Source organism: Piliocolobus tephrosceles, chromosome 15 (genome assembly GCF_002776525.5).
Source record: "Piliocolobus tephrosceles isolate RC106 chromosome 15, ASM277652v3, whole genome shotgun sequence".
Taxonomy (NCBI): domain Eukaryota; kingdom Metazoa; phylum Chordata; class Mammalia; order Primates; family Cercopithecidae; genus Piliocolobus; species Piliocolobus tephrosceles.
The window spans coordinates 54627886-54652503 of record NC_045448.1 but is presented as its reverse complement, the minus strand read 5'-3'; the positions used below and the strand labels follow the sequence as shown (position 1 = coordinate 54652503).

The following is a 24618-nucleotide window of genomic DNA, read 5'->3' as shown; positions in this document are numbered from 1 at the left end:
ATGTTTTTTTTTTTTAAAAAAAGATAACTCTGATTTTCCTTCAAAGATCTTCCTCATTATAGCCTTCACCATCTCTGCTTCCAGTATCTCCATCCTAACAGTTGCTCAGGTCAAAATCCTTGGAGTCATCCTTGACTTCTCTCTTTCTTTTATACCCCATGCTGGGAGGTGGGGCCTTTAAGAGATGGTCAGGTTGGTAAGATGGATTTAAGTCTTTGTTGCAAGGCTGGATTACTTCTCATGGGAATGGATTAGTTTTTGAGAGAGTGGGTTGCTATAATGCTGAGTCAGGCTCTTTTGTCCATTCTTTCCCAGGTACTTGCTAGCTCTTCTGCTTTTTTGTCATGCTACTTCATAGCATAGCACATTGGACTTCTCAGCCTCCAGAATTGTGAGTTAAATAAACTTTTCTTTATAAATTACCCAGTCTCAGATATTCAGTTACAGCAACAGAAAATGAACTAAGAGATCCCACAGCCAATTTACCATGAAATCAGGCTGACTCTACCATCATACTATATCCACCATCCACCTCCATTGCTACCACCTGGTCTGAGAGACATCTTTTACCCGGGTTAGTGCGGTAGCCTCCTAGAAGATCCCCCTAAATCTACCATTGCTTCCATACAGATTATTTTTCATCCAGGAGTCAGAGTGATTCATGCAAAACTAAAGTCACATTTTGTGTCCTCTGCTAAAAATCCTGTAGTAGTTTCCCATTTCATTAAGAATAAAAGCCAAATTTCTTACACTATCATACAAGAAACTACTTGATCTAGCCTCCCTCATTCACTTTGCTCCATCCATGCTGGCCTCCTTGTTATTTCTTGAACATTCTAGGCATGTTCCAGTCTTGGTGCTTCTGCTTAGCACTTCTCTTCCTGAAATGCTCTTCTCCAAGATTTCTGCTGGCTGACTCCCTCAACTTCTTTGACTCTTTGCCAAAATCTCATCTTTTCAATGAGGTTTCCTCTGACCACCCTATTTCATACTACAGTCTGCTCCCCACTCCCTACCCCCCAGAACTTTCCATTTCCTTACTCTATTGTTTTTTCCATAACACTTATAACTTTCTCATGTGCAATATTATTTTCTTGTTATTGTTATCTTTCTCCCCTGCTAAAATGTAAACCCCAAGAGGGAAGAAATCCTTGTTCTGTTCACTGTTATATCCAGAGGGCTCATAAGAGTACCAAGCACACAGTAGGTACCCAATAAACATTTGTTGAATGTTTAATAAATATAAAAATGGATTATGTGTACCTTGAATGTTTGGTAGTAGTTGCCTCAAAATCATTTGAACCTCCCGCTATTTTTGTGGAAAGATTTTTTTAAGCTACTGATTCCATTTATTTACTGTCTCTAGGCCTATTTAGATTTTCTATTGCATTTCAGTCCGTGTTGATAAGTTACACATTTCTATGAAGCCATATATTTCATCTAGGTTTGAAAATGTATTGGCATAAAGCTGTCTAACATCCTGTCTTATATTTCTTTAAATAATCAATGTGACTATGTTTTCCTTTCCAAATATTGTTTCTTTTTATTATTCATCTTTGGTTGATACTCTGTATTGTCTTACATAAATTTCTGTTTATTATTACCTTTTCTCTATGTCCTTTGGCCTAACTCTATTGGTCTTTTATTTATTACTCAAATTATTTTTCATGCTGAGTGATACAGCACTTGCCAACATTTCCAGTTTCTTCCTTCCAGGCTCAGGAGAAGATTACACCTCCCTGTCCTATTAAAGTTAGACAGGGTCAACTGACTAGCTCTGGCCAATGATTTATGTCACTTTTGATGGAAACATTTAAAAACCTGTGAATGTGGAAAGAATGGTCTTTTCAATAAACAAGCCTGGGTCAATTAGATATTCATATGGAAAAAAACAAATTGTGACCCCACTGATAAAAATCAATTCCAGCTGGATGGCAGATATAAATTTGAACAATCTTGGTGAGATAAGGTTCCTCATTTTTTAATTCTTTTTTATTTTTATTTTTATTTTTTTTTTATTTTTTTTTTTTTTGAGACGGAGTCTCGCTCTGTTGCCCAGGCTGGAGTACAGTGGCCAGCTCTCAGCTCACTGCAAGCTCCGCCTCCCGGGTTTACGCCATTCTCCGGCCTCAGCCTCCGGAGTAGCTGGGACTACAGGCGCCCGCCACCTCGCCCGGCTCGTTTTTTGTATTTTTTTAGTAGAGACAGGGTTTCACCGTGTTAGCCAGGATGGTCTTGATCTCCTGACCTCGTGATCCGCCCCTCTCGGCCTCCCAAAGTGCTGGGATTACAGGCTTGAGCCACCGCGCCCGGCCAATTCTTTTTTAAAATAGAGATGGGGTCTTCCTATGTTGTCCAGGCTGGTGTCCAACTCCTGGGCTCAAGTGATCTTCCCACTTCCGCCTCTCAAAGTGCTGGGATTACAGGTGTGAGGCACTGTGCCCAGGCAAGAGATACGATTTCTTAAACAGAGCAGAAAAACACTAAGGTAGAGGGGGAAATGACAACTTGACACATATTAAGATGAAAAACTTTTGTTCTTCAAAAGGTACCATTAAGATGATGAAAAAGTAGGCCAGGCGCAGTGGCTCACGCCTGTAATCCCAGCACTTTGGGGTGCCAAAGTGGGCGGATCACCTGAGGCCAGGAGTTCAAGAACAGCCTGGCCAACATGGCAAAACCACATCTCTACTAAAAAAAAAAAAAAAAAAAAACAGAAAAAGTAACCCACAGAGTGGGAGGAAATATTTGTAATATCTATACTTGAAGAATGACTAGTATCTAGCATGTACAAAGGCTTCCTACAAATCCATATGGAAAAGAACGCCTGCCCAGCAGAGAAATAGGGAGAAGCCTCAGATACTGCCCAAGAGAGAATATCCTAATGGCCAAAAAACATGAGAAGGTTCTCAGTTGATTAGGCTTTGGCTAAATGCAAATTAAAACCACCGTGTGATACCACCACTCATCCAGCACAATGGCTAAAATAACGATGCATAGGACACCACCAGACTCGCGAGACTGAGGGGTGGGTGTCGCGAGACTGAAGAGTGGGCGGTGCCAATAGTCGAGCTGTTTACTCGCCATTTTGTGTGAGGAACGTTGACGGTACCTACCACTGGTCTGGCCTCTACCGACTGCCGCCCTGGCCGCTACCAACATGAGCCTCCTGGAGAGTCCTCACAGGCCTGCTACTCTCGACCATGCCCCGGAAGACCCGCACCAGGGCCAGAGGTCCCGAGAGAAGAGCAAGGCGACACAGGTAATGGCAGATGTGTTTGAGGGCCGCTTGGAGCCAGTCGTGCTCCCACCGCCCCGGCTTCCAGAGGAGGGGGTCGCGCCCCAGAATCCCGCAGATAGTGGCCATACTTTCCACATCTTGGTCGATGGGAGTCGCAGTCATGGAGCCATCAAAGCGGGACAGGAAGTGACTCTACCACCCGCGGAGGGCCTAAAAGCAGCCTCTGTCTCGCTGACAACTGACGGCAGCCTCAAAAATGGCTCTCCGGGTGAAGAGACAGGCGGCCTAGATGGGGAGAAGGCTGTAGAAACCTGTGGTGCAGGGAGGTCGGAGTCTGAAGTGATTGCAGAGGAGAAGGCCGAGGACGTGAAGCCTGAGGAGTGTGCCATGCTCTCAGCCCCACTGGATGAGAAGCCAGGAGGCGAGGAAATGGACATGGCGGAAGGAAACAGAGCAATAGATGAGGTAAACAGGGATGCAGGGCCTGGGCCCCTGAACATGGGTCTCCACCTGAATCCCCTGGAGTCCATCCAGCTGGAACTGGACTCCGTGAATGCCGAGGCTGACAGGGCCCTCCTGCAGGTGGAGCGCAGGTTTGGGCAGATGCATGAATACTACCTGGAGCAGAGGAATGACATCATTCGCAATATCCCGGGCTTCTGGGTCACTGCTTTCCGCCACCACCCACAGCTGTCTGCCATGATTAGAGGCCAAGATGCCGAGATGTTAAGCTACTTAACCAATTTGGAAGTGAAGGAGCTCAGATACCCTAGGACAGGCTGCAAGTTTAAGTTCTTCTTTGGAAGAAACCCTTACTTCAGAAACAAGCTGATCGTCAAGGTGTATGAGGTCAGATCCTTCGGCCAAGTGGTGTCTTTTTCCACTCTAATCATGTGGCGCCAGGGCCATGGACCCCAGTCCTTCATTCATAGGAACCGACATGTCATCTGCAGCTTCTTCACCTGGTTTTCAGACCACAGCCTTCCAGAGTCGGACAGGATTGCTCAGGTTATTAAAGAGGACCTCTGGCCAAATCCACTGCAGTACTACCTGTTGGATGAAGACGCCCATAGAGCTAGACGTCGCCCGATGAGGGAGCCAGTGGAGATCCCCAGGCCCTTTGGGTTCCAGTCTGGTTAACCTTTGCCTTTGGAACTACTCCTGCAGAAGGTCCCCTGCCACCACGAGCTGGACCTGTGCTTGGGCAACAGCATTAGGTATGCCCTTTACTTTTTTTGTTCTGACTTTCCTCTACGCGCTGTTTAAACTTTCCGTTCTCTCAACCTGAAGATTGATACCTTGGTGGCTATGCTGCTTCCCTTTCACCTGGTTGTCTTGCTATTCTGCGTTAACATCACATGCTCCCAGCCGATGGGTTACATCCTTCTAAGCGAAGAGAATGATGCTGTAGATTACACGGTCTGTACCTTTGTTTGGACTCTGTTTGTTCCCAGGACCTCTGATCTGGCTCCTCCTATTTGGATTTCTAGCTGTGTCTAACAACCTATGCAGCTCACCCTGCTCTGCATCTGACAGTACAGGCACATGGCTTGTCCACAATTGCTGGGCATTAGTGAAGTCAAGGGAGAACAGCAGGGGGCAACTTGGTCTGTGTGAATTATGGGACTCCATTACTTTTCCTGAGACTCTGGTCACCTATTGCTGCCTGCTACTGGCTATGCCCACCACCTTGGGCAGCTCCCTGCTGAGTGAACACATCCCAGACCATTGCCAGCTCCACTCTGTGGTTTCTAATCAGCAGGGGTCTCCACAACACTGGTGGTGGACACAGGTTTCCTGTCAGCACACAAAAGACTCCTTCCTCTTCCAAAAGACCTCTCAATTCTTTGCCACCACCACCCTCATCATCCAGAAACCCTACTGTCAGACAAATGGTTGAGGGGACATGTCAGACCCTATCGTCATGGCAAGGTTAATATGTTGGTGTTCTTGACAAGTACCAAGCTTTCTCAGCCACAACCAGTGGATTCATTGAAAATCTAGGTACCTTTATTTTCCTCCCTTCCTGAACCTAATGAAGTGCCAGAGTGACTGTACACTTTCTTTTCTGTCATCTCTCATAAATCTCTTCTGTCTTCCTTTAAAAAAACAAAGTAGTAGTTCAGAAACATCTGCAGAAGCAGGCTTTTTAGTTTCTTGACCCTTTGTCATGTCCAGAAGCAGGCTGTTCTGTAAAATAGACTGCCAGACCTCTTATTCCCCATTCTCCTTTCTTTTCAGCTCCTCATCCCTCTTTAGCAATTCCTAGAGGGTTTAAAGGAATACAGAGCTGGATGGAATGAAAGGTGATTTCTAGTTCAGAGTGATAGAAGAATGAAAGAGATTGTGATGGGTGCTCTAAGCAGGGGAAACCGAATAAAAAGGCAGAAATGATTCAGGGGAAAATCGGGCCTAGAATTAACACTGGGTCGACTAGTTATGATGGTAAGAGAAGTACTTTTTTTTTTAGTATTCACATAGAAGAATAGAAGATGGCTGGAGTGTTAAATATGTTGCCTAGAGAAGGGTTCTTTGAAGAAACACTAATTTTGGGTGTTCTCTTTCTTGTTTGCATGTAGCCTTATTTATGTGGAAGATTAATACTGTGTTATAATATTTTCTCTTTCTGTTTACTGGGAAGATTCAGCTGTACAGATTTTCTTTTACTTTCAATTACTGGGAAGATTCAGCTGTACAGATTTTCTTTTACTTTCAATTAGGAACATTTGGAATAATATCAGCCTTTCTTTTTTGTACATTATATGGATATGGATATTCATGACAGTTTTCAGCCTGATCTTGTTTCTGTTAAAACCATATCTTTAACATTTTATTTTGAATAACTTGGTCTTATCTGACACAGAAGACTGGAAACTATTGTGTTCATGTATAAATAAAGTACAAAAAATTTATGGCTCTCATTGTCTTTCTTGATAATTTGCCCTGGTAACAACTTAGTAATTGACATGTCTTTTTTTCAGTTGTTTTGTTTTGTTTTTCAAGACGGAGAGTCTTGCTCTGTTGCCCGGGCTGGAGTGTAGTGGCATGATCTTGGCTCACGGCAACCTCCCCCTCCCAGGTTTAAGCAATTCTGCCTCAGCCTCCAGAGTAGCTGGGATTACAGGCTTGTGCCACCACACCCAGCTAATATTTTTAGTAGAGATGGGGTTTCACTATGTTGGCCAGGCTGGTCTCGAACTCCTGACCTCATGATCCACCTGTCTGAGCCTAAAGAGTGGAAGTGCTTGTCAGATTGCTTTGTGAAACTGGAATTATACCATGGGCATATTTGTCTTATGCCGATGGTATAATTCTATTATGCCAATGGCATCTTTCCTTATGAATGGATGACAGTAAAATTAAAGCATATCACTGAAAAAAAACAAAGCAAAGATGATGGAAAATAACAAAGGTTGAAAATAACAGAGATACCAAAAGGTTCATATACTGCTTATGGGAGAGTAGCTTAGTACAAATACTTTAGAAAGTTGTTTGGCAGTATCAGTGCGTACCCTCTGATCTAGTTCTGGGAATATACCCAACAGAAATATGTACATACATTCATTCAAAGACATGCATAAAGTATTTATAACAACACAATTTTAATAGCTGACACTGGGAGCTGCCCTAATGTCCATCAATAGTGGAAAAAATAAACCAATTTCTAAAAATGTTCACACAATGGAATACTATAAGAAAGAATTATGCCTACATGCAATAATATGAATGATTCTCACAAATACGTTGTTAAAGGTAAGAAGCCAGAGTACATGCTATATAATTCTTTTATGTATGAAGTGTAACAGCGGGTAAAACTAATCTACGGTGGCAGAAGTGAGAATAGTGGTTACTACCAAGGACAGTGATGGGTCTGAGATTTACCCTTCTTGCAAGCTTAACCTTAACAAGTTAGCCTTATGTGCTAGGTCAGAGACAAAGGACCTTACAACTCAATAGTCAAAAGAGTGTCAGTATTTGCACTGGTTCCCTGAGCTCTAATTCCCACGAGGCAACATAAAGCCAAGTGACATCTGTACATACAGGGGATTGTGTTACAGGAGAGGAACTACCGTAGGGAACATAGGGAAGCTGAATCTTTTATAATGGGCAGTAAGCATGCCTGTCCTTTTCGCTTTGAAGGGAGACATCTCTGTTATACTAAATAGTAAGTAAACCTGTTCTTTGCTCTCTAAGGGACATAATCTCTATTTTCAAGACTCTAAACACACCTGTGCTTTGCTCTGGAGACACCCTGTCTTCCAAGGCTGCCTCGAAAAGACGTTCTGCACACACGCAGTCAGTGCCTTTGCTCACAAGATATGCAGAAACATGAGACACATGGGAGAACTGTCTCCCAGTAAACTTTGGGGTGATAAGTACCTATTGACTGGAAGGAAGTATGAGATGGTAGATTCTGAAGGGCTGGTGATGTTTTGTGTCTTGCTCTGGGTGCTGGATAAATAAGTATATTCAATTTGTGAAACTTCACCAAGTTGTACATTTAGAAAACGTACTTCTCTGTATGGATATTGTACTTTAATATTCTTGCTTAAGAAAAACAAAAGAAACCCAAAGTAAGCAAATAAATTCAAAACAAAACAAAACAAAAACATTATTTTTCTGTAATCCCTCTGCCAGAAAAAGGCCAATTTAAAAGTATGCTGCAGATCTTTTTGGGTAAACCATGAATTGATATGTGAAAATTTTAACAGGATCATTTACTAGGCCACATTCAAATGGCTAAAATCCATTTTCTAAGAATAGAAACACTGAATTATCTAGGCATGGGCCATCAACTTAGTATTTACAGTGCTCCACTCATTTTGTCAACTGACCTTCATCAGAGTTTTTCATTTATAAACAGTTCTTTAATAATGGCTCGTGATGATTCATTTTTATATCTTCCAGACAAATATATCATAAAATCCACATTTTTTTATGTTGTTCAACAGGGATGATGCTATTCTGAAGACTGTAAGATGGTCTATATTTCAAAGTTTCATGTCTTTTCAGGCCTCCCTCTTTGAGGTATAAATATTTCATTTGATAATTAAGAGATAAAAAAATTTTCAAACAATACCTGTGGCATATGCTATAGACGATTACAGTATTAGTACCAACAAAAACTTCTGTAGAACTACAATGAAATCATTTGCTTTGGCTTATTTGAGCAAAATCTTTCCACTTCTGTATACAGCAACGTATTTGGGGGATAATAATTTACCATTGAAAATGAGGTAGTTTTTCTTTTACATAAAGAGTATGGAAACAATAATGTGTAAGATTAACTTACTGCCTTTGAAACATAAGGTAGATTTAATTAGGCTTTTTATGTGAATTCATATCACATAATATAAAGTGGCATCCATATAGATGACTTGTCCTGTTTTCTAGTGGCACAATTTTCTCTTTGCTATTGGTAGCTATAAATGTATGAGATACAAGATACTTCCCCCCAGCCCCCCTCCCCTGCCCCGAGATGGAGTTCTGCTCTGTCGCCCAGGCTGGAGTGCAGTGGTGCAATCTCGGCTCACTGCAACCTCTGCCTCCCCAGGTTCAAGCGATTCTCCTGGCTCAGCCTCCCAAGTAGCTGGGATTACAGGCGCACGCCACCACGCCCAGCTAACGTCTGTATTTTTAGTAGAAACAGGGTTTCGCCATGTTGGCCAGGCGGGTCTTGAACTCCTGACCTCATGATCCACCCGCCTTGGCCTCCCAAAGTGCTGGGATTACAGGCGTGAGCCACCATGCCCAGCTGAGATAGAAGATATTTTAAGAAAAGGGGTCCAGAATTCAAATTTAATCCGGTTTACTGAGATAGATGAGGATGGAAAAGGTAGGTGATATCCTCACATTTAGCATTAAACTAAAATCTAGAGCATAAAATAGAAAGTGCACTGAGCTACAAGTCAGGGGTTGGGGTCTCTGCAATAAACCAGATAATAACTTAAGCAAACCACTTAAGGATGAAAACTATGTCTGTGAGATTTTTTTTTTTTTTTTTTTTTTTTGAGACAGGGTCTTGCTCTGTTGCCCAGGCTAGAGTACAGTGGTGCAATCACAGCTCACTGCAGCCTCACCCTTCCTGGGCTGAAGTGATCTGCCTCAGCCAGCCTAGTAGCTGGGACTACAGACACATGCCACCATGCCCAGCTAATTTTTTTTTTTTTTTTTCCTGGTAGTGATGAAGTCTCGCTGTGTTGCCCAGGCTGGTCTTACACTCCTGGGCTCAGGCAATCCTCCTGCCTCAGCCTCAGAGTGCTGGGATTGTAGGCATAATCCCACTGTGCCTGGCCCATTTTTGTCTTTTTAATAAGTTTGAAACATAATTTCTTCTAAATCTGAAGATTTACCTACCCCTTAAATATAAGTTTTCCATAAGGTTCTGTGACCTTGCTCTGGCTTTTCTTTATGTGCTGAGTGACTTTACCCATGCCATGGCCGGAGCATGTGAATGACAGAGAATGTAAACTAGAGCCATCACCTTTGAAATAAGGACTCTTTTTTTTTTTTTTTTTTTTTTTTGAGACGGAGTCTTGCTCTGTTGCCCAGGCTGGAGTGCAGTGGCATGATCTCAGCTCACTGCAAGCTCTGCTGAGGCAGGAAATAAGGACTCTTAAATTGGAATCTCCCTTATTCAAGGTTAGGATCTGACATGTCCATTTGCACAATGCTTCCAGAATTGTTCCCTTTCCATATCTATTTTCACCTTAATATCTTTTGTCTACATTATTGGAAGTCTGAGGAATCCCCTTCCTGAATATTATCTCTCTTTTCCCATCATTTACACTATTGATAAAGTAATCATGTCCCTTTTGCTCAGATATCCTTGTCCATGCACCATTGCCTGCAGAAGAAAATCTAAACACCCTACGGTTGCATCCAAGATCAGCTACAACCAAGCCCCTACCTGACATTCTTACCAGAGTCCACTCAGATGGAAAGCCTTATTGTTCCTTAAGTAGCCCATATACAGTCCCAATTCTGTGCCTTTGCTCATGATGTTCCCTAACCTTGGATTCACTTGCCCACCTCAACTATGGAAATCACACCATTCCTTCTAAACTCAAAGGCTGTATCCTCTAAATCACCTTTCCAAAACCTCCTACCTCTTGTAGCATATATTCTGTAGAATTTATAATTCATACAAATGTAGATTGAACTTAGTTTGTTACATATGTTAGTAGTTTATATTTGTCACTCAATTTTAAGTTCTTCAAGGGCCAAGATTATGTTTTAGTTATCTTCTTTTCTTCTGTGATGAGTAAGACATAGTCCCTGTTCTCAAGCAGCCTACAGTCTAGCATAGGAGACAATCTACAGTGTGACCAATGCCAAACTTAAGTGTAAGCATGGGGGCTATGGGACCACATACAAGGGACGTTTTCCCTACCTGAAGTTTAGGGATGGCTTCCTATAAGAAGTGGCTTCTAAGTTCCATTCTAGACACCATAGTAGACTGTAAGTTTCTTCAGAGTAGGGGGCTATCTTTTCATCTATGTATCCCTAGAGCATGGTATTATATCTATCACAAAATGGACCCTTTAAAATTACTTGGAAACCATCATTCTCAGCAAACTATCACAAGAACAGAAAACCAAACACCACATGTTCTCACTCATAGGTGGGAATTGAACAATGAGATCACTTGGACACAGGAAGGGGAACATCACACATCAGGGCCTATTGTGGGGAGGGGGGATAGCATTAGGAGATATACCTAATGTAAATGACGAGGTAATGGGTGCAGCACACCAACATGGCACATGTATATATATGTAACAAACCTGCACATTGTGCACATGTACCCTAGAACTTAAAGTATAATAATAATTAAAAAAAAGTATATTTTGAGGTGTTCAGTGGCTCCAATGAGCTTTCTGCTTTAATTCCAGATATAACCAACAGCATTTGGAAGACAATGTACTTTGTCCAGGAAGAGCAAATAGCAAAGAGTCTTTTTGGGTGGGGAAGGGATTATGTCACTGTCTAGAAATCTCCTACAATAAACTTGGCTTGTCAGCAATGGCAGACTGCAGGAAGAATGCACAGCCAAGCAACACATGTGAATCCCAGAAGTGGGATGAGAAGAGAAGGATAAAATGGGAAAATCTTAAGGAGAGAGCATAATGGAAGAGAAATAATGTTATAGAGAACTAGTGTTAGCCTAACATACTCCAAAAAACACTGGTATAAGACCTAAGAGACAGTGTTCCAACTTGTCTTCGAATCTAATTTTAGGACTTTGGGGCAGGGAGTAGTTACAACCTTCCTGTGCTTGGAATTCATTGCTCATCATGGGAAGAAGGTAGACCAGAGGGTCCTAAGTTTCTTTCCTTTTAGAGCTTTTATCCTATCATGGTGCAGGTACATAGCCCTGGGGCTTTACTATGATTTAGAAATATGTTGAAGTCAAGGTAGAAATAAATGTATACCTTCTTAACTTGATAAAATACACCTTGATCCCAAAGTAACCATTATGCTTACCAGGACAACACTAGAGGTATTCCCACTCAATTCAGGAACAAAGAAGGATGGTTATTTGTCACCCTCATTACTTAACATCCTAGATATTAGATATTAGACAGTATAATTACTAAGAGAAAGAAACTGGAAGTATAAAAATTTAGAGAACATAATAAAACTACTACAACTTGTGATGAATATAGAAAACCTGTGACATTCAATTGAAAAAGTAAACAACAGGAAAACTTGGGCAGCAAGATACAGAATTACTACATATATCACTAGATTTTAGATTACAAACACAAAGTTGAAAGATGAAATGGGGGAAGACTTTACAATAGCAACAGCAAAATATGAAATATTTAAGAAAAAGCTTTAGAAATGTGCCATATTTACTAATACATTTTTAAAGCATTCCTGAAAACACAAAGACTTGTATAAAGGGAAAGACATACAAAGTTAGATAGGAAGACTCAACCTTATAAAATTGTTCTCCCTAAGCTAATTTAGCAATTAATTATAATTAGAGTAACAAGGCCAAAAATTGGAGAAGGGCAGGGCTGGGGGGAGAATGAGACAAACAAATTCTAAAGTATATATTAAAAAAAAAAACACAGAGATCAGTGGAACAGAATAGAGAGCCCAGAAATCAATCCATTTACAGACAACCCATTTTTGACAAAGATGCCAAGAACATTAATTGGGGAAAAGAACAATCTTTTCAATAAATGCTGCTGGGAAAACTAGCCACATGGAGAAGAATGAAACTAGATCTCCATCTCTCACTCTACATAAATATCAACTTCAAGTGGATTAAAGACCTAAATGTAATACCTAAAACTATAAAACTCCTAGACAAAAACAGGGGAAATGCTCCAGGATATTGGGCTGGGGCAAGATTTTATGAATAAGACCTCAAAAGCACAGGCAAAAAAAGCAAAAATAAACAGATTGTATCCAACTGAAAAGCTGCACAGGAAAATAAACAACAGAGTGAAAAGGCAAACTGTAGAATAGGAGAAAATATTTGCAAACTATTCATCCAACAGGGGATTAATATCCAGAATATATAAGGAAATCAGACATTGCAACAGCAAAAAAAAAAAAAAAAAAAAAAAAAAAAAATCTGATTAAAAAATGGGTAAGGAGATTTCCATCCAAGATGGCCGAATAGGAACAGCTCCAGGCTGCAGCTCCCAGCGTGAGCAACACAGAAGACCGGTGATTTCTGTATTTCCAACTGAGGTACTGGATTCATCTCAGTGGGGCGAGTCAGACAGTGGGGGCAGGACAGTGGGTGCAGCCCACCAAGTGAGAACCAAAGCAGGGCAAGGCATTGCCTCACCCGGGAAGCACAAGGGGTAAGGGAATTCCCTTTCCTAGCCAAGTGAAACCGTGGCACACAACACCTGGAAAATTAGGTCATTCCCACCCTAATACTGCGCTTTTCCAAGGGTCTTAGCAAATGGCACACCAGGAGATTATATTCTGCGACTGGCTCAGAGGGTTCCACACCACAGAGCCTCCCTCATTGCTAGCACAGCAGTCTGAGATCTAACTGCAAGGCGGCAGCGAGGCTGAGTGAGGGGCGCCCGCCATTGCTAAGGCTTGAGTAGGTAAACAAAGTGGCCAGGGCGGCCAGGAGGCTTGAGCGGGGTGGAGCCCACTGCAGCTCAAGGAGGCCTGCCAGCCTCTGTAGACTCCACCTTTGGGGATAGGGCACAGACAAACAAAAGGCAGCAGAAACCTCTGCAGATTTAAATGTCCCTGTTTGACAGCTTTGAAGAGAGTAGTGGTTCTCCCAGCACAGAGTTTGAGAACTCACAGACTGCCTGCTCAAGTGCCTCCCTGACCCCTGAGTAGCCTAACCCAGAGGCACCACCTCACGCGGCCAGGTACCCCTCTGAGATGAAGCTTCCAGAGAAACAATAAGGCAGCAACATTTGCCGTTCTGCAGTATTTGTTGTTCTGCAGCCTCCACTGCTGACACCCAGGCAAACAGCCTCTGGAGTGGATCTCCAGCAAACTCCAACAAACCTGCAGCTGAGGGTCCTGACTGTTAGAAGGAAAACTAACAAACAGAAAGGACATCCAGACCAAAACCCCATCTGTACGTCACCATCATCAAAGACTAAAGGTAGATAAAACCACAAAGATGGAAAAAACAGAGCAGAAAAGCTGAAAATTGTTAAAATCAGAGCGCCTCTCCCCTTCCAGAGGAACACTGCTCCTCGCCAGCAATGGAACAAAGCTGGATGGAATGACTTTGACGAGTTGAAAGAAGAAGGCTTCAGACGATCAAACTTCCCCGAGCTAAAGGAGGAAGTTCGAACCCAAAGAAGCTAAAAACCTTTCAAATAGCTAGAAGAGAGGGTACTGAATTTTTCCAATACAAAGAAATTATAAATGTTTGAGATGATGGATATGCTCATTATCCTGATCTGATCACTAAGCATTGTATATATTGAAACATCACTATGTACTCCATTAATATGTACAATTATTATGTGTCAATTCAAAAACAAACATTATACAGAAAAAAAATAAAACAAGGATTTCAAGGAAATCTCTAAAGGAGAATAAAATGAGGGGGACAATTCCTAGCATGTATTATAAAATAATATAAAGCTACAATAATTGAAGGTGTATTCCTGACACAGGAATAGACAAATCAAGAAAACAGAACAGGAAATTTAGAAATAGATCCCAATGCATACAGAATTTGGTGTATGACATATAGGGTATCTAAGCCAAGCACAGTGGCTCATGCCTATAATCCCAGCACTTTGGGAGGCCAAGGCAGGCAGATCACTTGAGGTCAGGAGTTCGAGACAAGCCTGGCCAACATGGTGAAACCCCATCTCTAATAAAAATAAAAAAATTAGCTGGGTGTGGTGGCACACACCTGTAAGCCCAGCTACTTGGGAGGCTGAGGCGCGAGAATTACGTGAACCCAGGAGGCGGAGGTTGCAGTGAACCGAGATTGCACCACTGCACTCCAGCCTGGGTGACAGAGTGAGGCTCCATCTCTAAATAAATAAATACAAATATACATAAGTTAAATCAGTGAGGAAAAGATGAGCAACTCTAATTGTCTTGAGAAAACTGGAGAGTTGTTTTTAATAAAATTAAGTTGAATTCATGCCTTATACTATATACCAGGTAAATTCTAAAGGAGTAAAAATTTAAATTTTAAAAATGAAATAAGTAAAATACTTGAAGAAAACATAGGAAACTATCTCTACTAACTCAGAGTGGGGAAGACTTTCTGTTAAAATCTGGAGACAAAAGGCTTTCAGGTTAGCTGTGGATTTAAAAAAACCAACTATCGTCACACACACAGCATAACAGTGTTGCCATCAATGATAGACTATGGGCCTGCCAGTAATTGCAGCACTTTGGAAGGCTGAGGCAGGTGGATCACTTGAGGCCAGGAGTTCGAGAGAAGCCTGGCCAACATGGTAAAACCCCATCTCTACTAAAAAGAAAAAAGAAAAAAAAATTAGCCAGGTGTGGTGGCGCACATCTGTAATCCCAGGTACTTGGGAGGCTGAGGCAGGAGAATCACTTGAACCCGGGAGGCAGAGGTTGCAGTGAGCTGAGATTGCAGGGATTACTCAGGAGGCTGAGGCAGAAGAATCGCTTGAACCTGGGAGGCAGAGGTCGCAGTGAGCTGAGATTGCGCCACTACACTCCAGCCTAGGTGACACAGTGAGACTCCATCTCAAAAAAAATAAAAAGATGGACTACGTATGTGACAATGGTCCCATAGGATTATAATACCATATTTTCACTGTGCCTTTTCTGTGTTTAGGTACACAGATACTTACCATTGTGTTGCCACTGCTTACAGTATTAGGTACAATAACGTGCCATATACGTCTGTAAAATGGAAGCAACAGGCTATACCACACATTCTAGGTGTGTAGTAGGCTTTACCATCTAGGTTTGTGTAAGTCTACCCTACAGTATTTGCACAACAAAGAAATTGCCTAACGATGCATTTCTCAGAATGTATCCCCATTGTTAAACACATGATTGTACTGAAAAAAAAAATTTTAGTCTACATGACAAAAAATTTTTTCAAACAAAAAATGCCAAACTAGGGAAGAAAATACTGTCATCTCATAGACAAAGGGCTAATCTCCCTAATATAAAGAGCACTTTAAATCACTGTAATCCACAAATTCATATTAAGCAAATTCTTATAATGGCAAGAAAAGATGTAACCAAAGGGTTACAAATTAATGATTCAGGAGTTTGCTAAAGGGTGCTAACTTCAGATTATACATAGAGTCATGCATCATTTAATGACTGGGATACATTCTGAGAAATGCATCGTTAGGTGATTACATTGTTGTGTGAACATCACAGAGTGTACTTACACAAATCTGGATGGTATAGCTTACTACCCACCTAGGATATGTGGTGTAGCCTATTTGCTCCCAGGCTACAGATGCAGGCTGTCGCCTAGGCTGGAGTGCAATGGCACATATGGAGTGCAATGCAGTATAGTATGCCATGTTACTGAATAGTGTAAGCAACTGTAACACAATGACATTTTTGTGCATCTAAACATAAAAAAGGTACAGTAAAAATACTAATTTTAATCTTATGGGACCACTGTTATATATGCAGTTCATCGTTGATGAATTACGTTGAATTATGAAAAATGTTGAATTATGTGGCATATGACTATACATTTTACCTAAAACATCAAGTCATTATGTGTCACATGACTATATATATTTTACCTAAAGCATCAAATATATGTTTATTCTGCTAAATATAATCCAATTTTCCATTTTCATGGAGAAAACCAGTAACCACAATGACAAGGTGAAATGGGCAAGATAAGCCTTCAGTTGATGTCACAGGACATCAGTGATGAGCAAAGTCATCTCAGGATTACTCAATTCTCGCAGGATATTCTATCTACCAAGCCTGGTTGTTTGCATCTTGTTTGACGTTGTATAGATGACAAAACTCCAACTGCTGCAGACTGCAGTCACTGTGTTGGAATGTCATTTCTGTAATGCTGTGCATGGTTTGAACAGATTAACTCAAATGTTTTGAATATGGCAAACCTACCATTACTTTCACCAAGCATGCAACACAGTCATGGCGTCTGCACTTTTACTAGGCATATTATAAATACATGGCTAATTTCTCCCATATGCTATTATTTCAGGTGAATTTTTTTTCTTTTTGAGACAGAGTCTTGCTGTGTCACCTAGGCTGGAGTGCAATGGCGTGATCTCAGCTCACTGCAACCTCTGCCTCCTGGGTTCAAGTAATTCTCCGTGCCTCAGCCTCCCAATTATATGGGATTACAGGCACCTGCCACCATGCCCAGCTAATTTTTATATTTTTAGTAAAGGCAGAGTTTCGCCATGTTGGCCAGGCTGGTCTCAAACTCCTGACCTCAGGTGATCCGCCTGTCTCGGCCTCCTAAAGAGCTGGGATTACAGGCGTGAGCCACTGTGCCAACCTCAGCTGAAATATTTTCATACTCTTAATGGCAACACATTTGATAAATAAATCTGGTACAATTGAAACATGGTTTATCCCTTGCAAAACTTTATTACATCATTCAAGAGAAAGATACGACTACCTTCACTTCTCCTGGCATAGATGAATCTCTACCTTATGGAGGAGAAAAAAAAACTGCAAAACTTTCTGCAGTTCCTATTTGATGTCAGATAGAAACAACACAACAGTATCAGAGGTCTTAATTAAATTTTTTCAAGCTAAGCCTGTAGCTCCTGACCACCTGAGTGCATACTTCAACACATTTGTTAGAAGGCTTCATTTTTCAGTTCAGTATCATACTTAAACCAGCTGGAATTTTTAGAGCAGTCCAAGAACACCCTGTGTTATAACATTGCTATTTCCATGGAAATTTGGATAAGGGTCAGCTGGCATGTATTATAAATAGTTCCCCATGATATCCCTAAATTAGAGATTAATTCAACTTGTAACAATTGAATTGACTTAATTAAAAAATGTTTTTCCTGCCTTGTCATTCACAGGCATTTGGGGAGGGAGTGGGGCTGCTCTACTCTTGGGACTCCTTGCTCCAAGGCTGAAAAGAAGATACTCTTTGGGCCATGTCAATGGCACTTACTCTCCAGCCAGCCAAAGGAAGAAAAAGGAATACAAATAAAGGCTGCCAGATTATAAGCAAAGATTTTACCAAGAAAAATAAAATGGTGCAGAATCTCATTACCTCAATGAGAACAGACATTCATCTCCCCGCCCTAAATATCTTCTTTCTAGAATTACTAAAGTACAAGATCTGGATTATGTGTCAAAGGTGAAAGGGACCTTATTTTGCAGCCTAAGCCCACTGAAGCAAGAAAAACATAGTCTGGGTCAGAATGTTAGGTAACAGATGCCCTAGATATAGGCCCCAAGTTTCCTGACTCTTAGTTCTCTATGTTCCCCACCCTGTTTGCCAGAGAGCCACTCATCTCACCAGGGAGGTGCTCATCTAAATTGCATCCTTTGTAATACGAGCCTCAGTCTTAGGAATTTAACTTGTCCCAAGTATGATGAGGCAGGCAGTGCTGCAAAGACAAAGTTTTGAGGACCAATAAAAATGGGAAAACTAAAAGTTGGAGAAGGAGAAAGTATTGATGTCTTTAGGGGTGGTACAGGAGCTCTGATTAGAGACGGCCCTTCCCAGTTATTAGAAAAAGAAACATCTCTAAAGTAGAGAAGAATGAGTTCTCCAGGCTACAAAAGTCTGATGTGCTATTTTTTTGGAAGAAGTGAATTTTCTTTTGTGTTTGCTCATCAAGAAAGATTCACCACATATGCAGAATGATTCCTGCACGAGGTCTGTTTTCAACTTTAAAGTAATAAACTGATAACTAGTTTATCCATTATTCCCTTCTTAGGGGATTGTGACTTCATTCCTCACCTAAATTTAGTTTCCAAAAAGTGCAACACTAAGATCATGGTGACACCCACCCCCATCTAAGCTACAGACTATATGGGCATTCTCATTGCTACTCACCCTCATTACAGTAATTCCAGATCTTTCTCAAACATCTACTTGGTCGCAGAAGATGGTTACAGCTCTAACTTCGTTCTGAGAAGAAATTCCCACCCCTAATGACGAACTCTAATCCCCTGGACCATGGAGTCACAATTCTTTCTGGGTAATGCTCTAAACTGGTGAGAATATGTATAATTTTTGTTATAAATACTTTAAATTTATGGATTACTTCTAAAGTACTTCTCAGAAGAATTTTAAAAATAAATAAATGAATAGATTCATATATAAGCACATGACATTTGGAAATATTTACCAGTTTATGCTTCCCTAGTCTACCATGAAAACAGCATATTTAGCTTCTTGGTGAGCCACAAATGAGCCCTCTATTTAGAGTTTGTCTGCCATACCACCTTCTTAGGTCACCATGGGTGGTAAAGTAAGAATCATATTAAATTTTAGTTCAGCTGTGATAATGCTGTGCCCTTTGTAACCTTGGTGGTTTAGACAACCCCCTGGAGTTTCTTAGTCATTATTAGTTCAGTGTTTCTAACAGGGACATATGGCAGAGCCTCAAATACTCCTCTGGCTCACATCAGATGCTAACAATACTATTTCAAGAGTGGGAAATGGGAGGAGAAGTGGGATGGGGCATGCTTTTCTCCTTAACCTTTCTAGGAAGCAGTTCTTGAGATTATTAGCTTCATTCTAGACTAGAAAATACATGGGCAGTAGCAGGAGGCTCTAGGTTGATGACTTCATCAGTTCCATTTCTGTTTTTAAGCTGGCTAAGTTTGTTTGAAGCTAGCTAAAAGAACAAGACAGGCCATTCTTGGTCTCTTTATAAGCAGTGAAATATCACAGTATGGCCTCTTTCCTTTCAGGCAGGATCCCTTTGAGACATTCTTGGAAAAGCAGAACAGTCCATGACCATCAGGAAGGCATGCTGACTTCAGGCAATCTGGCAAAAGACTGTGGGTACCAGTGAGGTAAAAACATTATTAGCAGAGTCAAGACTTTTTCTCGTCAAGTAGCTCTGACCTACACTGTGGATTCCTTCTGAGCAGCTATGACGAATATACATTGTGTGGGTCTAGGTATTATAGGTGGATTTATGATTTATTTAGGGCAAGAAAAAGACATTTAGAAGACCAGACTTGGGTTTTTTTGCCCATAAAAAATGGTGGTTCTCTATGAGTCCTTAAATATCTACACTATAAAGAGATATCCCTACCAACCACAAAAAAATAGGCTAGGCAGTACCCAGCAGCCTGGCCTATTTTTTTGTGGTTGGTAGGGATATCAGTTTTTTAGCCTTTGTATGTATAAGCACTCATAATATTTTGCTAAAATAATAAATTTTCATGTGCAATCACAATAATTTTATACTATAAAAAACATTGAAAAAGTCTTGAATATACATATTAAATCACTGGAAAATAATGCATCTTATTTGGTAGGTTTAATTTTTTAAATTAAAATTAAGTGTTCTTAAAAATGTGTGGACCATATGCCTCAACTAAATGAGATGGCAGTTAATTTAAACTAATGAAAGTTGTGTCTTCAAACATATTAATATTTCATTTTGCTATTTTAGGTAACATTGATGAGCAGAAATATGATCAATGATACTATCTTTACATTCAAAAGATTAAAATATAGACCATACAAATTAAAAGACTTGCTTAATTTGTTATTCTGCCTTCTCTTTCTTCACTTCCTGTAGAGAACTCTTCCTATATCTACTATATATTAATCATTCATTCATTCTCCTACAAATATTTATTGAACATTTACTCTAATCCAGGCACTATTCCAGGGATTGGGATACAGCTCTGAGGAGGGGGTGGGAAAAAGCTCTCTCCTCTCACAGAACTTCTATTCAAATGGAGAGAGACAAAGAATAAGCAAATAAATACATATTGGAAATATAATGTCATATTGTATTAAGTACTATGAAGAAGCATAAAACCAGGTAAAGAGTTAGACAACAATATGGGAGAGGAGAAGTCTGGATGATAATTTTGAATAAATGTCAGGGAAAGCCTCTCTGATAAGACCACATTTGAGCAGAGACCTGAATCATGTAAGGGAATGAGTCTTACACATATCTTGAAAACAGTGTTCCAGGCTAAGGAAACAATATTTTTAAAAATCTAAGGGTAAGAAGCATGCTTGGCATGTTAGAAAAACAGCAAGATAGAGACAAGTAAGTAACGAGAGTATGGCAGGGGATAGGGTCAGGTAGGTTGCTGGGGCCCATTCATGCATGTCCAGAAAGTTAGACAGAAGGTATCCAGAAGAGAGGGAAGACAGAGTGGGAAAGAGGCATATTTAAGAAGATAATGACTGAGACTTTCCAAAAATTGGCCAAAAGCACAGATTCAAGTAGATCTCCAAACCTAAACCAAGATAAGGAAAAAGAAAAGCACAGCATAGTAAAAAAAAAAAAAAAAAAAAAAATGCTAAAAGTTATAGAGAAAATATTAAAAGAAACCTGAGAGGATAGACATAGACAGATTAACATCAAAGGTGCAAGTATAAGACTGACAGCTGATTTCTCGAAAGAATCAACAGAAGCCAGAATAACATGGAATGGTATCTTCAAAGTGCTGAAGGAATATAGCTATAAACCTAAAATTCTCTCCCAGTAAAATTACTCCTCAATAATGAAGTGGAGAAAAAAAAAAAACATTTTTCACTTCATGTAGAGAATCTGTCATCAATAGTCTAACCTAAAGACAATACTCACTTCAATAATGAAGTGGAGAAAAAAAAAACATTTTTCACTTCATGTAGAGAATTTGTCATCAATAGTCTAACCTAAAGACAATACTAAAGGGTATATTCAGCTTCCAGATGGAAGCTCAAAGATGCAGGAAGGCATAAAGAATAATGAAAAGGGCAAACATGTGGATAAACCTAAAATTTTAACTGAATATAGCAATAGTTATAATAATACATTAGGAGATTTTAAGTATATATAAAATGAAAATATGTGCCAATAGCTTGTAAGCTGTAATTATATCAGACAAAGAAGGCCTTAAGGTATCCATGGGGGATTGATTCCAAGACTTCCTATGGATACCAAACTCCATGGATAGTCAAGTCCCTGATATAAGACAGAATAGTATTTGCATATAATGTATTCCCATATGTTTTAAATCATCTCTAGATTACTTATAATACTTAATACAATATACATGCTATATAAATAGTTGTCATACTGTATTGTTTAGGGAATAATGACAAGAAAAAAAAGTCTGTATGTGTTCACTACAGATGCAATTTTTTCTCAAATATTTTTGATCCTTGATTGAATCCACAGGTGTGGAACCCATGCACATGGAGGGACAAATGCATTTTTAAATGATACAAGTTTAAGTTCTCTATTAAGAGATAATACTTCTACATTTTAATTCAGCTAGTAACATAGCTCAAAATTATGTATTAAACAACACTGACAAAACAGAGAAATTTAAAAATCATAGCGAGCAATCTGAACATCTCTCTCTCTCAGGTATATCAGATAATTTATAAAGATACATAAGATTTGAACAATACTTTTTACATATTTGACCTAACAGTCACACATACAATACTCTACCTTGAAACATCAGAATATACACATTGGCTTCAAGTAGGCATAGATCATTATCAAAATCAACATATGTGAAAGCAAATTACCACAAATTCCAAAGAATTGAATTTATACAAAACAAATTATTTGACCACAAAGATATTAGACTGGAAATCAATAACAAAAATTTTCCTAGAAAATTCACAATGATTATAAATTAAGAAATATACTTTCTAATAACCCATGGGCCAAAGAAAAAAAATCACAATGGAAATTAGAGCCTATTTTGAAGTGAATGTTCCTTAAAATTTATGAGGTACATCATTAAAACTATTCTATGAGTAAAGTTTATGGCCCCCAAATTCATATATTAGAGAAGAAGAAAAACTGAAAAGCAATAAGCTAAACATCCTTGATAAAAAGTTATAAAAAGAACAACTTAAATCTAAATAAAACAGGCTGGGCACAGTGGCTCATGCCTATTTAGTAATCCCAGCACTTTGGGAGGCCAAGGCAGGAGGATTGCTTGAGCCTAGGAGTTGGAGACCAACCTGGACAACATGGTGAGATCCTGTCTCAAAAAACGAACCAAAAAATACCCCCAGAAATCTAAAGAAAATATAAGGAAGGAAATAAAAAACAGCAACAAGTAAAACAGAAAACAAAAATACAATAGAGAAGATCGATAAGGGTAAAAGTTGGTTCTTTGAAATGATTAATAAATTTATAAACCCCTATGGAGAATCATGAAGAAATAGAGAAAGTAAGCTTAAATAACCAATATCAGAAATAAAAGAGGAAACATCACTACAGAGCTTATAGAGTTTTGTTGTTGTTGTGGTTGTTTGGTTGGTTGGTTTTGAGACAGGGTCTCACTCTCATGACTCAGGCTATATGCATATTACATGCATATGGTCAATTAAAAAGTCAAGAAAACATACCTTTTACAAAAACTAACAGCACAAGAAGAAACAGAATGTGAAAAACCCCTTATTTAAACATTGAATTAATAACTTAAAACTTTCCAAAGAAAACCCTCTAGGTCTAGTTGGTTTCACTGGTTGATTCAAACCAAAACTTTAAAAAAAAAAAAAAAAAAAAAAAAACCTATCTTATATAAATTCTTCCAGAGAATAAAAAAGAATAGGAAACATTCTCCCCATCCTCAGCTTATCTTAAAAGGCTAGCATAACCTTGATACTAAAGCATAACCTTGATACTAAAGCATTACTATAAAGAAAACTTACAGCCCAATCTCATTTATAAACATAGAAGCAAACTGTTGGTTAAACAAATAGAGAAATAATAGAGGTCTTCAAAAAGTTCATGGAAAATGTGTATTTTGAAAAACCTATGCATAGATTTCAGTTTTTTTGCATCAGAATAAACTTATGCTAACTTGTCATAAAATGTCTGAATAGGATCTAGTTTGAGGCACTAAGAAGGATAAGACATCAGTTTGAAAAGAGTCTCATTAGAGGAACATGAATTCTGCTAAAATTTAAACAAGAACAAACATTAAATTTATGGTGAAGCTTGGGTGGAAGAATGGCTAAATCTTGATGCTTTATGGAAACTTTGTGGGGTCAACACCCCAAAGAAATCAGCAGTGTACAAATAGATAACTCATTGTAAGAAGGGATGAGACAATGTTGAAGATGAAGCCCACAGTGGCAGACCATCTGCATCAATTTTTAAGGAAAAAATTCATCTTGTTCATGCTTTAATTGAAGAGGGCCAATGATTAACAGAAAAAATAATAGCCAACACCACGGAAATCTCAGTTAGGTCAGCTTACACAATTCTGACTGGAAAATTAAAGTTGAGCAAGTTTTCCACTTCATAGGTGCCAAAACCACTGCACTCTATATCAGCTGCAGACAAAAGCAGAGTTTTCAATGGATGTTGCAAACATGTGGGATCAAGATCCCAAAGCATTTCTTCAAAGAATTGTAAAGAGATGAATCATGGCTTTACCAGTATGATCATGAAGACAAAGCACAATCAAAGCAATGGCTACCAAGATGTAGAGATGGCCCATCAAAGCAAAAGTGGATCAGTGGTGAGCAAAGGTCATGGCAACAGTTTTTGAGAATGGTCAAAGCATTTTGCTTGTTGACTTTCTGGAGAGCCAAAGAATGATAAAATCTGTTTACAATGAGAGTGTTTTGAGAAAGCCAAAGCTTTAGCAGAAAAATGCCCAGGAAAGCTTCAACAGGGGGTCGTTCTCCACCATGAATACTCCTCTTATTCCTATCATCAAACAAGGACAATTTTGTCAGAGTTTCAGTAGGAAAATCTTTAGACATCCACCTACAGACCTGATTTGGC

The 24618-nt window shown here is 39.6% G+C and overlaps 2 protein-coding genes across 3 annotated transcripts in view; one reads left to right on the top strand and one right to left on the bottom strand.

Moving 5' to 3' along the window:
* ACYP2 (acylphosphatase 2) overlaps window positions 1-24618 on the bottom strand; it is a 201811-nt gene that overhangs the window by 48421 nt on the left and 128772 nt on the right. The window lies entirely within an intron of this gene.
* TSPYL6 (TSPY like 6) lies at window positions 3046-4461 on the top strand. The gene has a single exon (XM_023190200.2). It carries the CDS (start codon window positions 3161-3163, stop codon window positions 4379-4381), a length of 1221 nt encoding a protein of 406 aa, XP_023045968.1. The 5' UTR covers window positions 3046-3160; the 3' UTR covers window positions 4382-4461.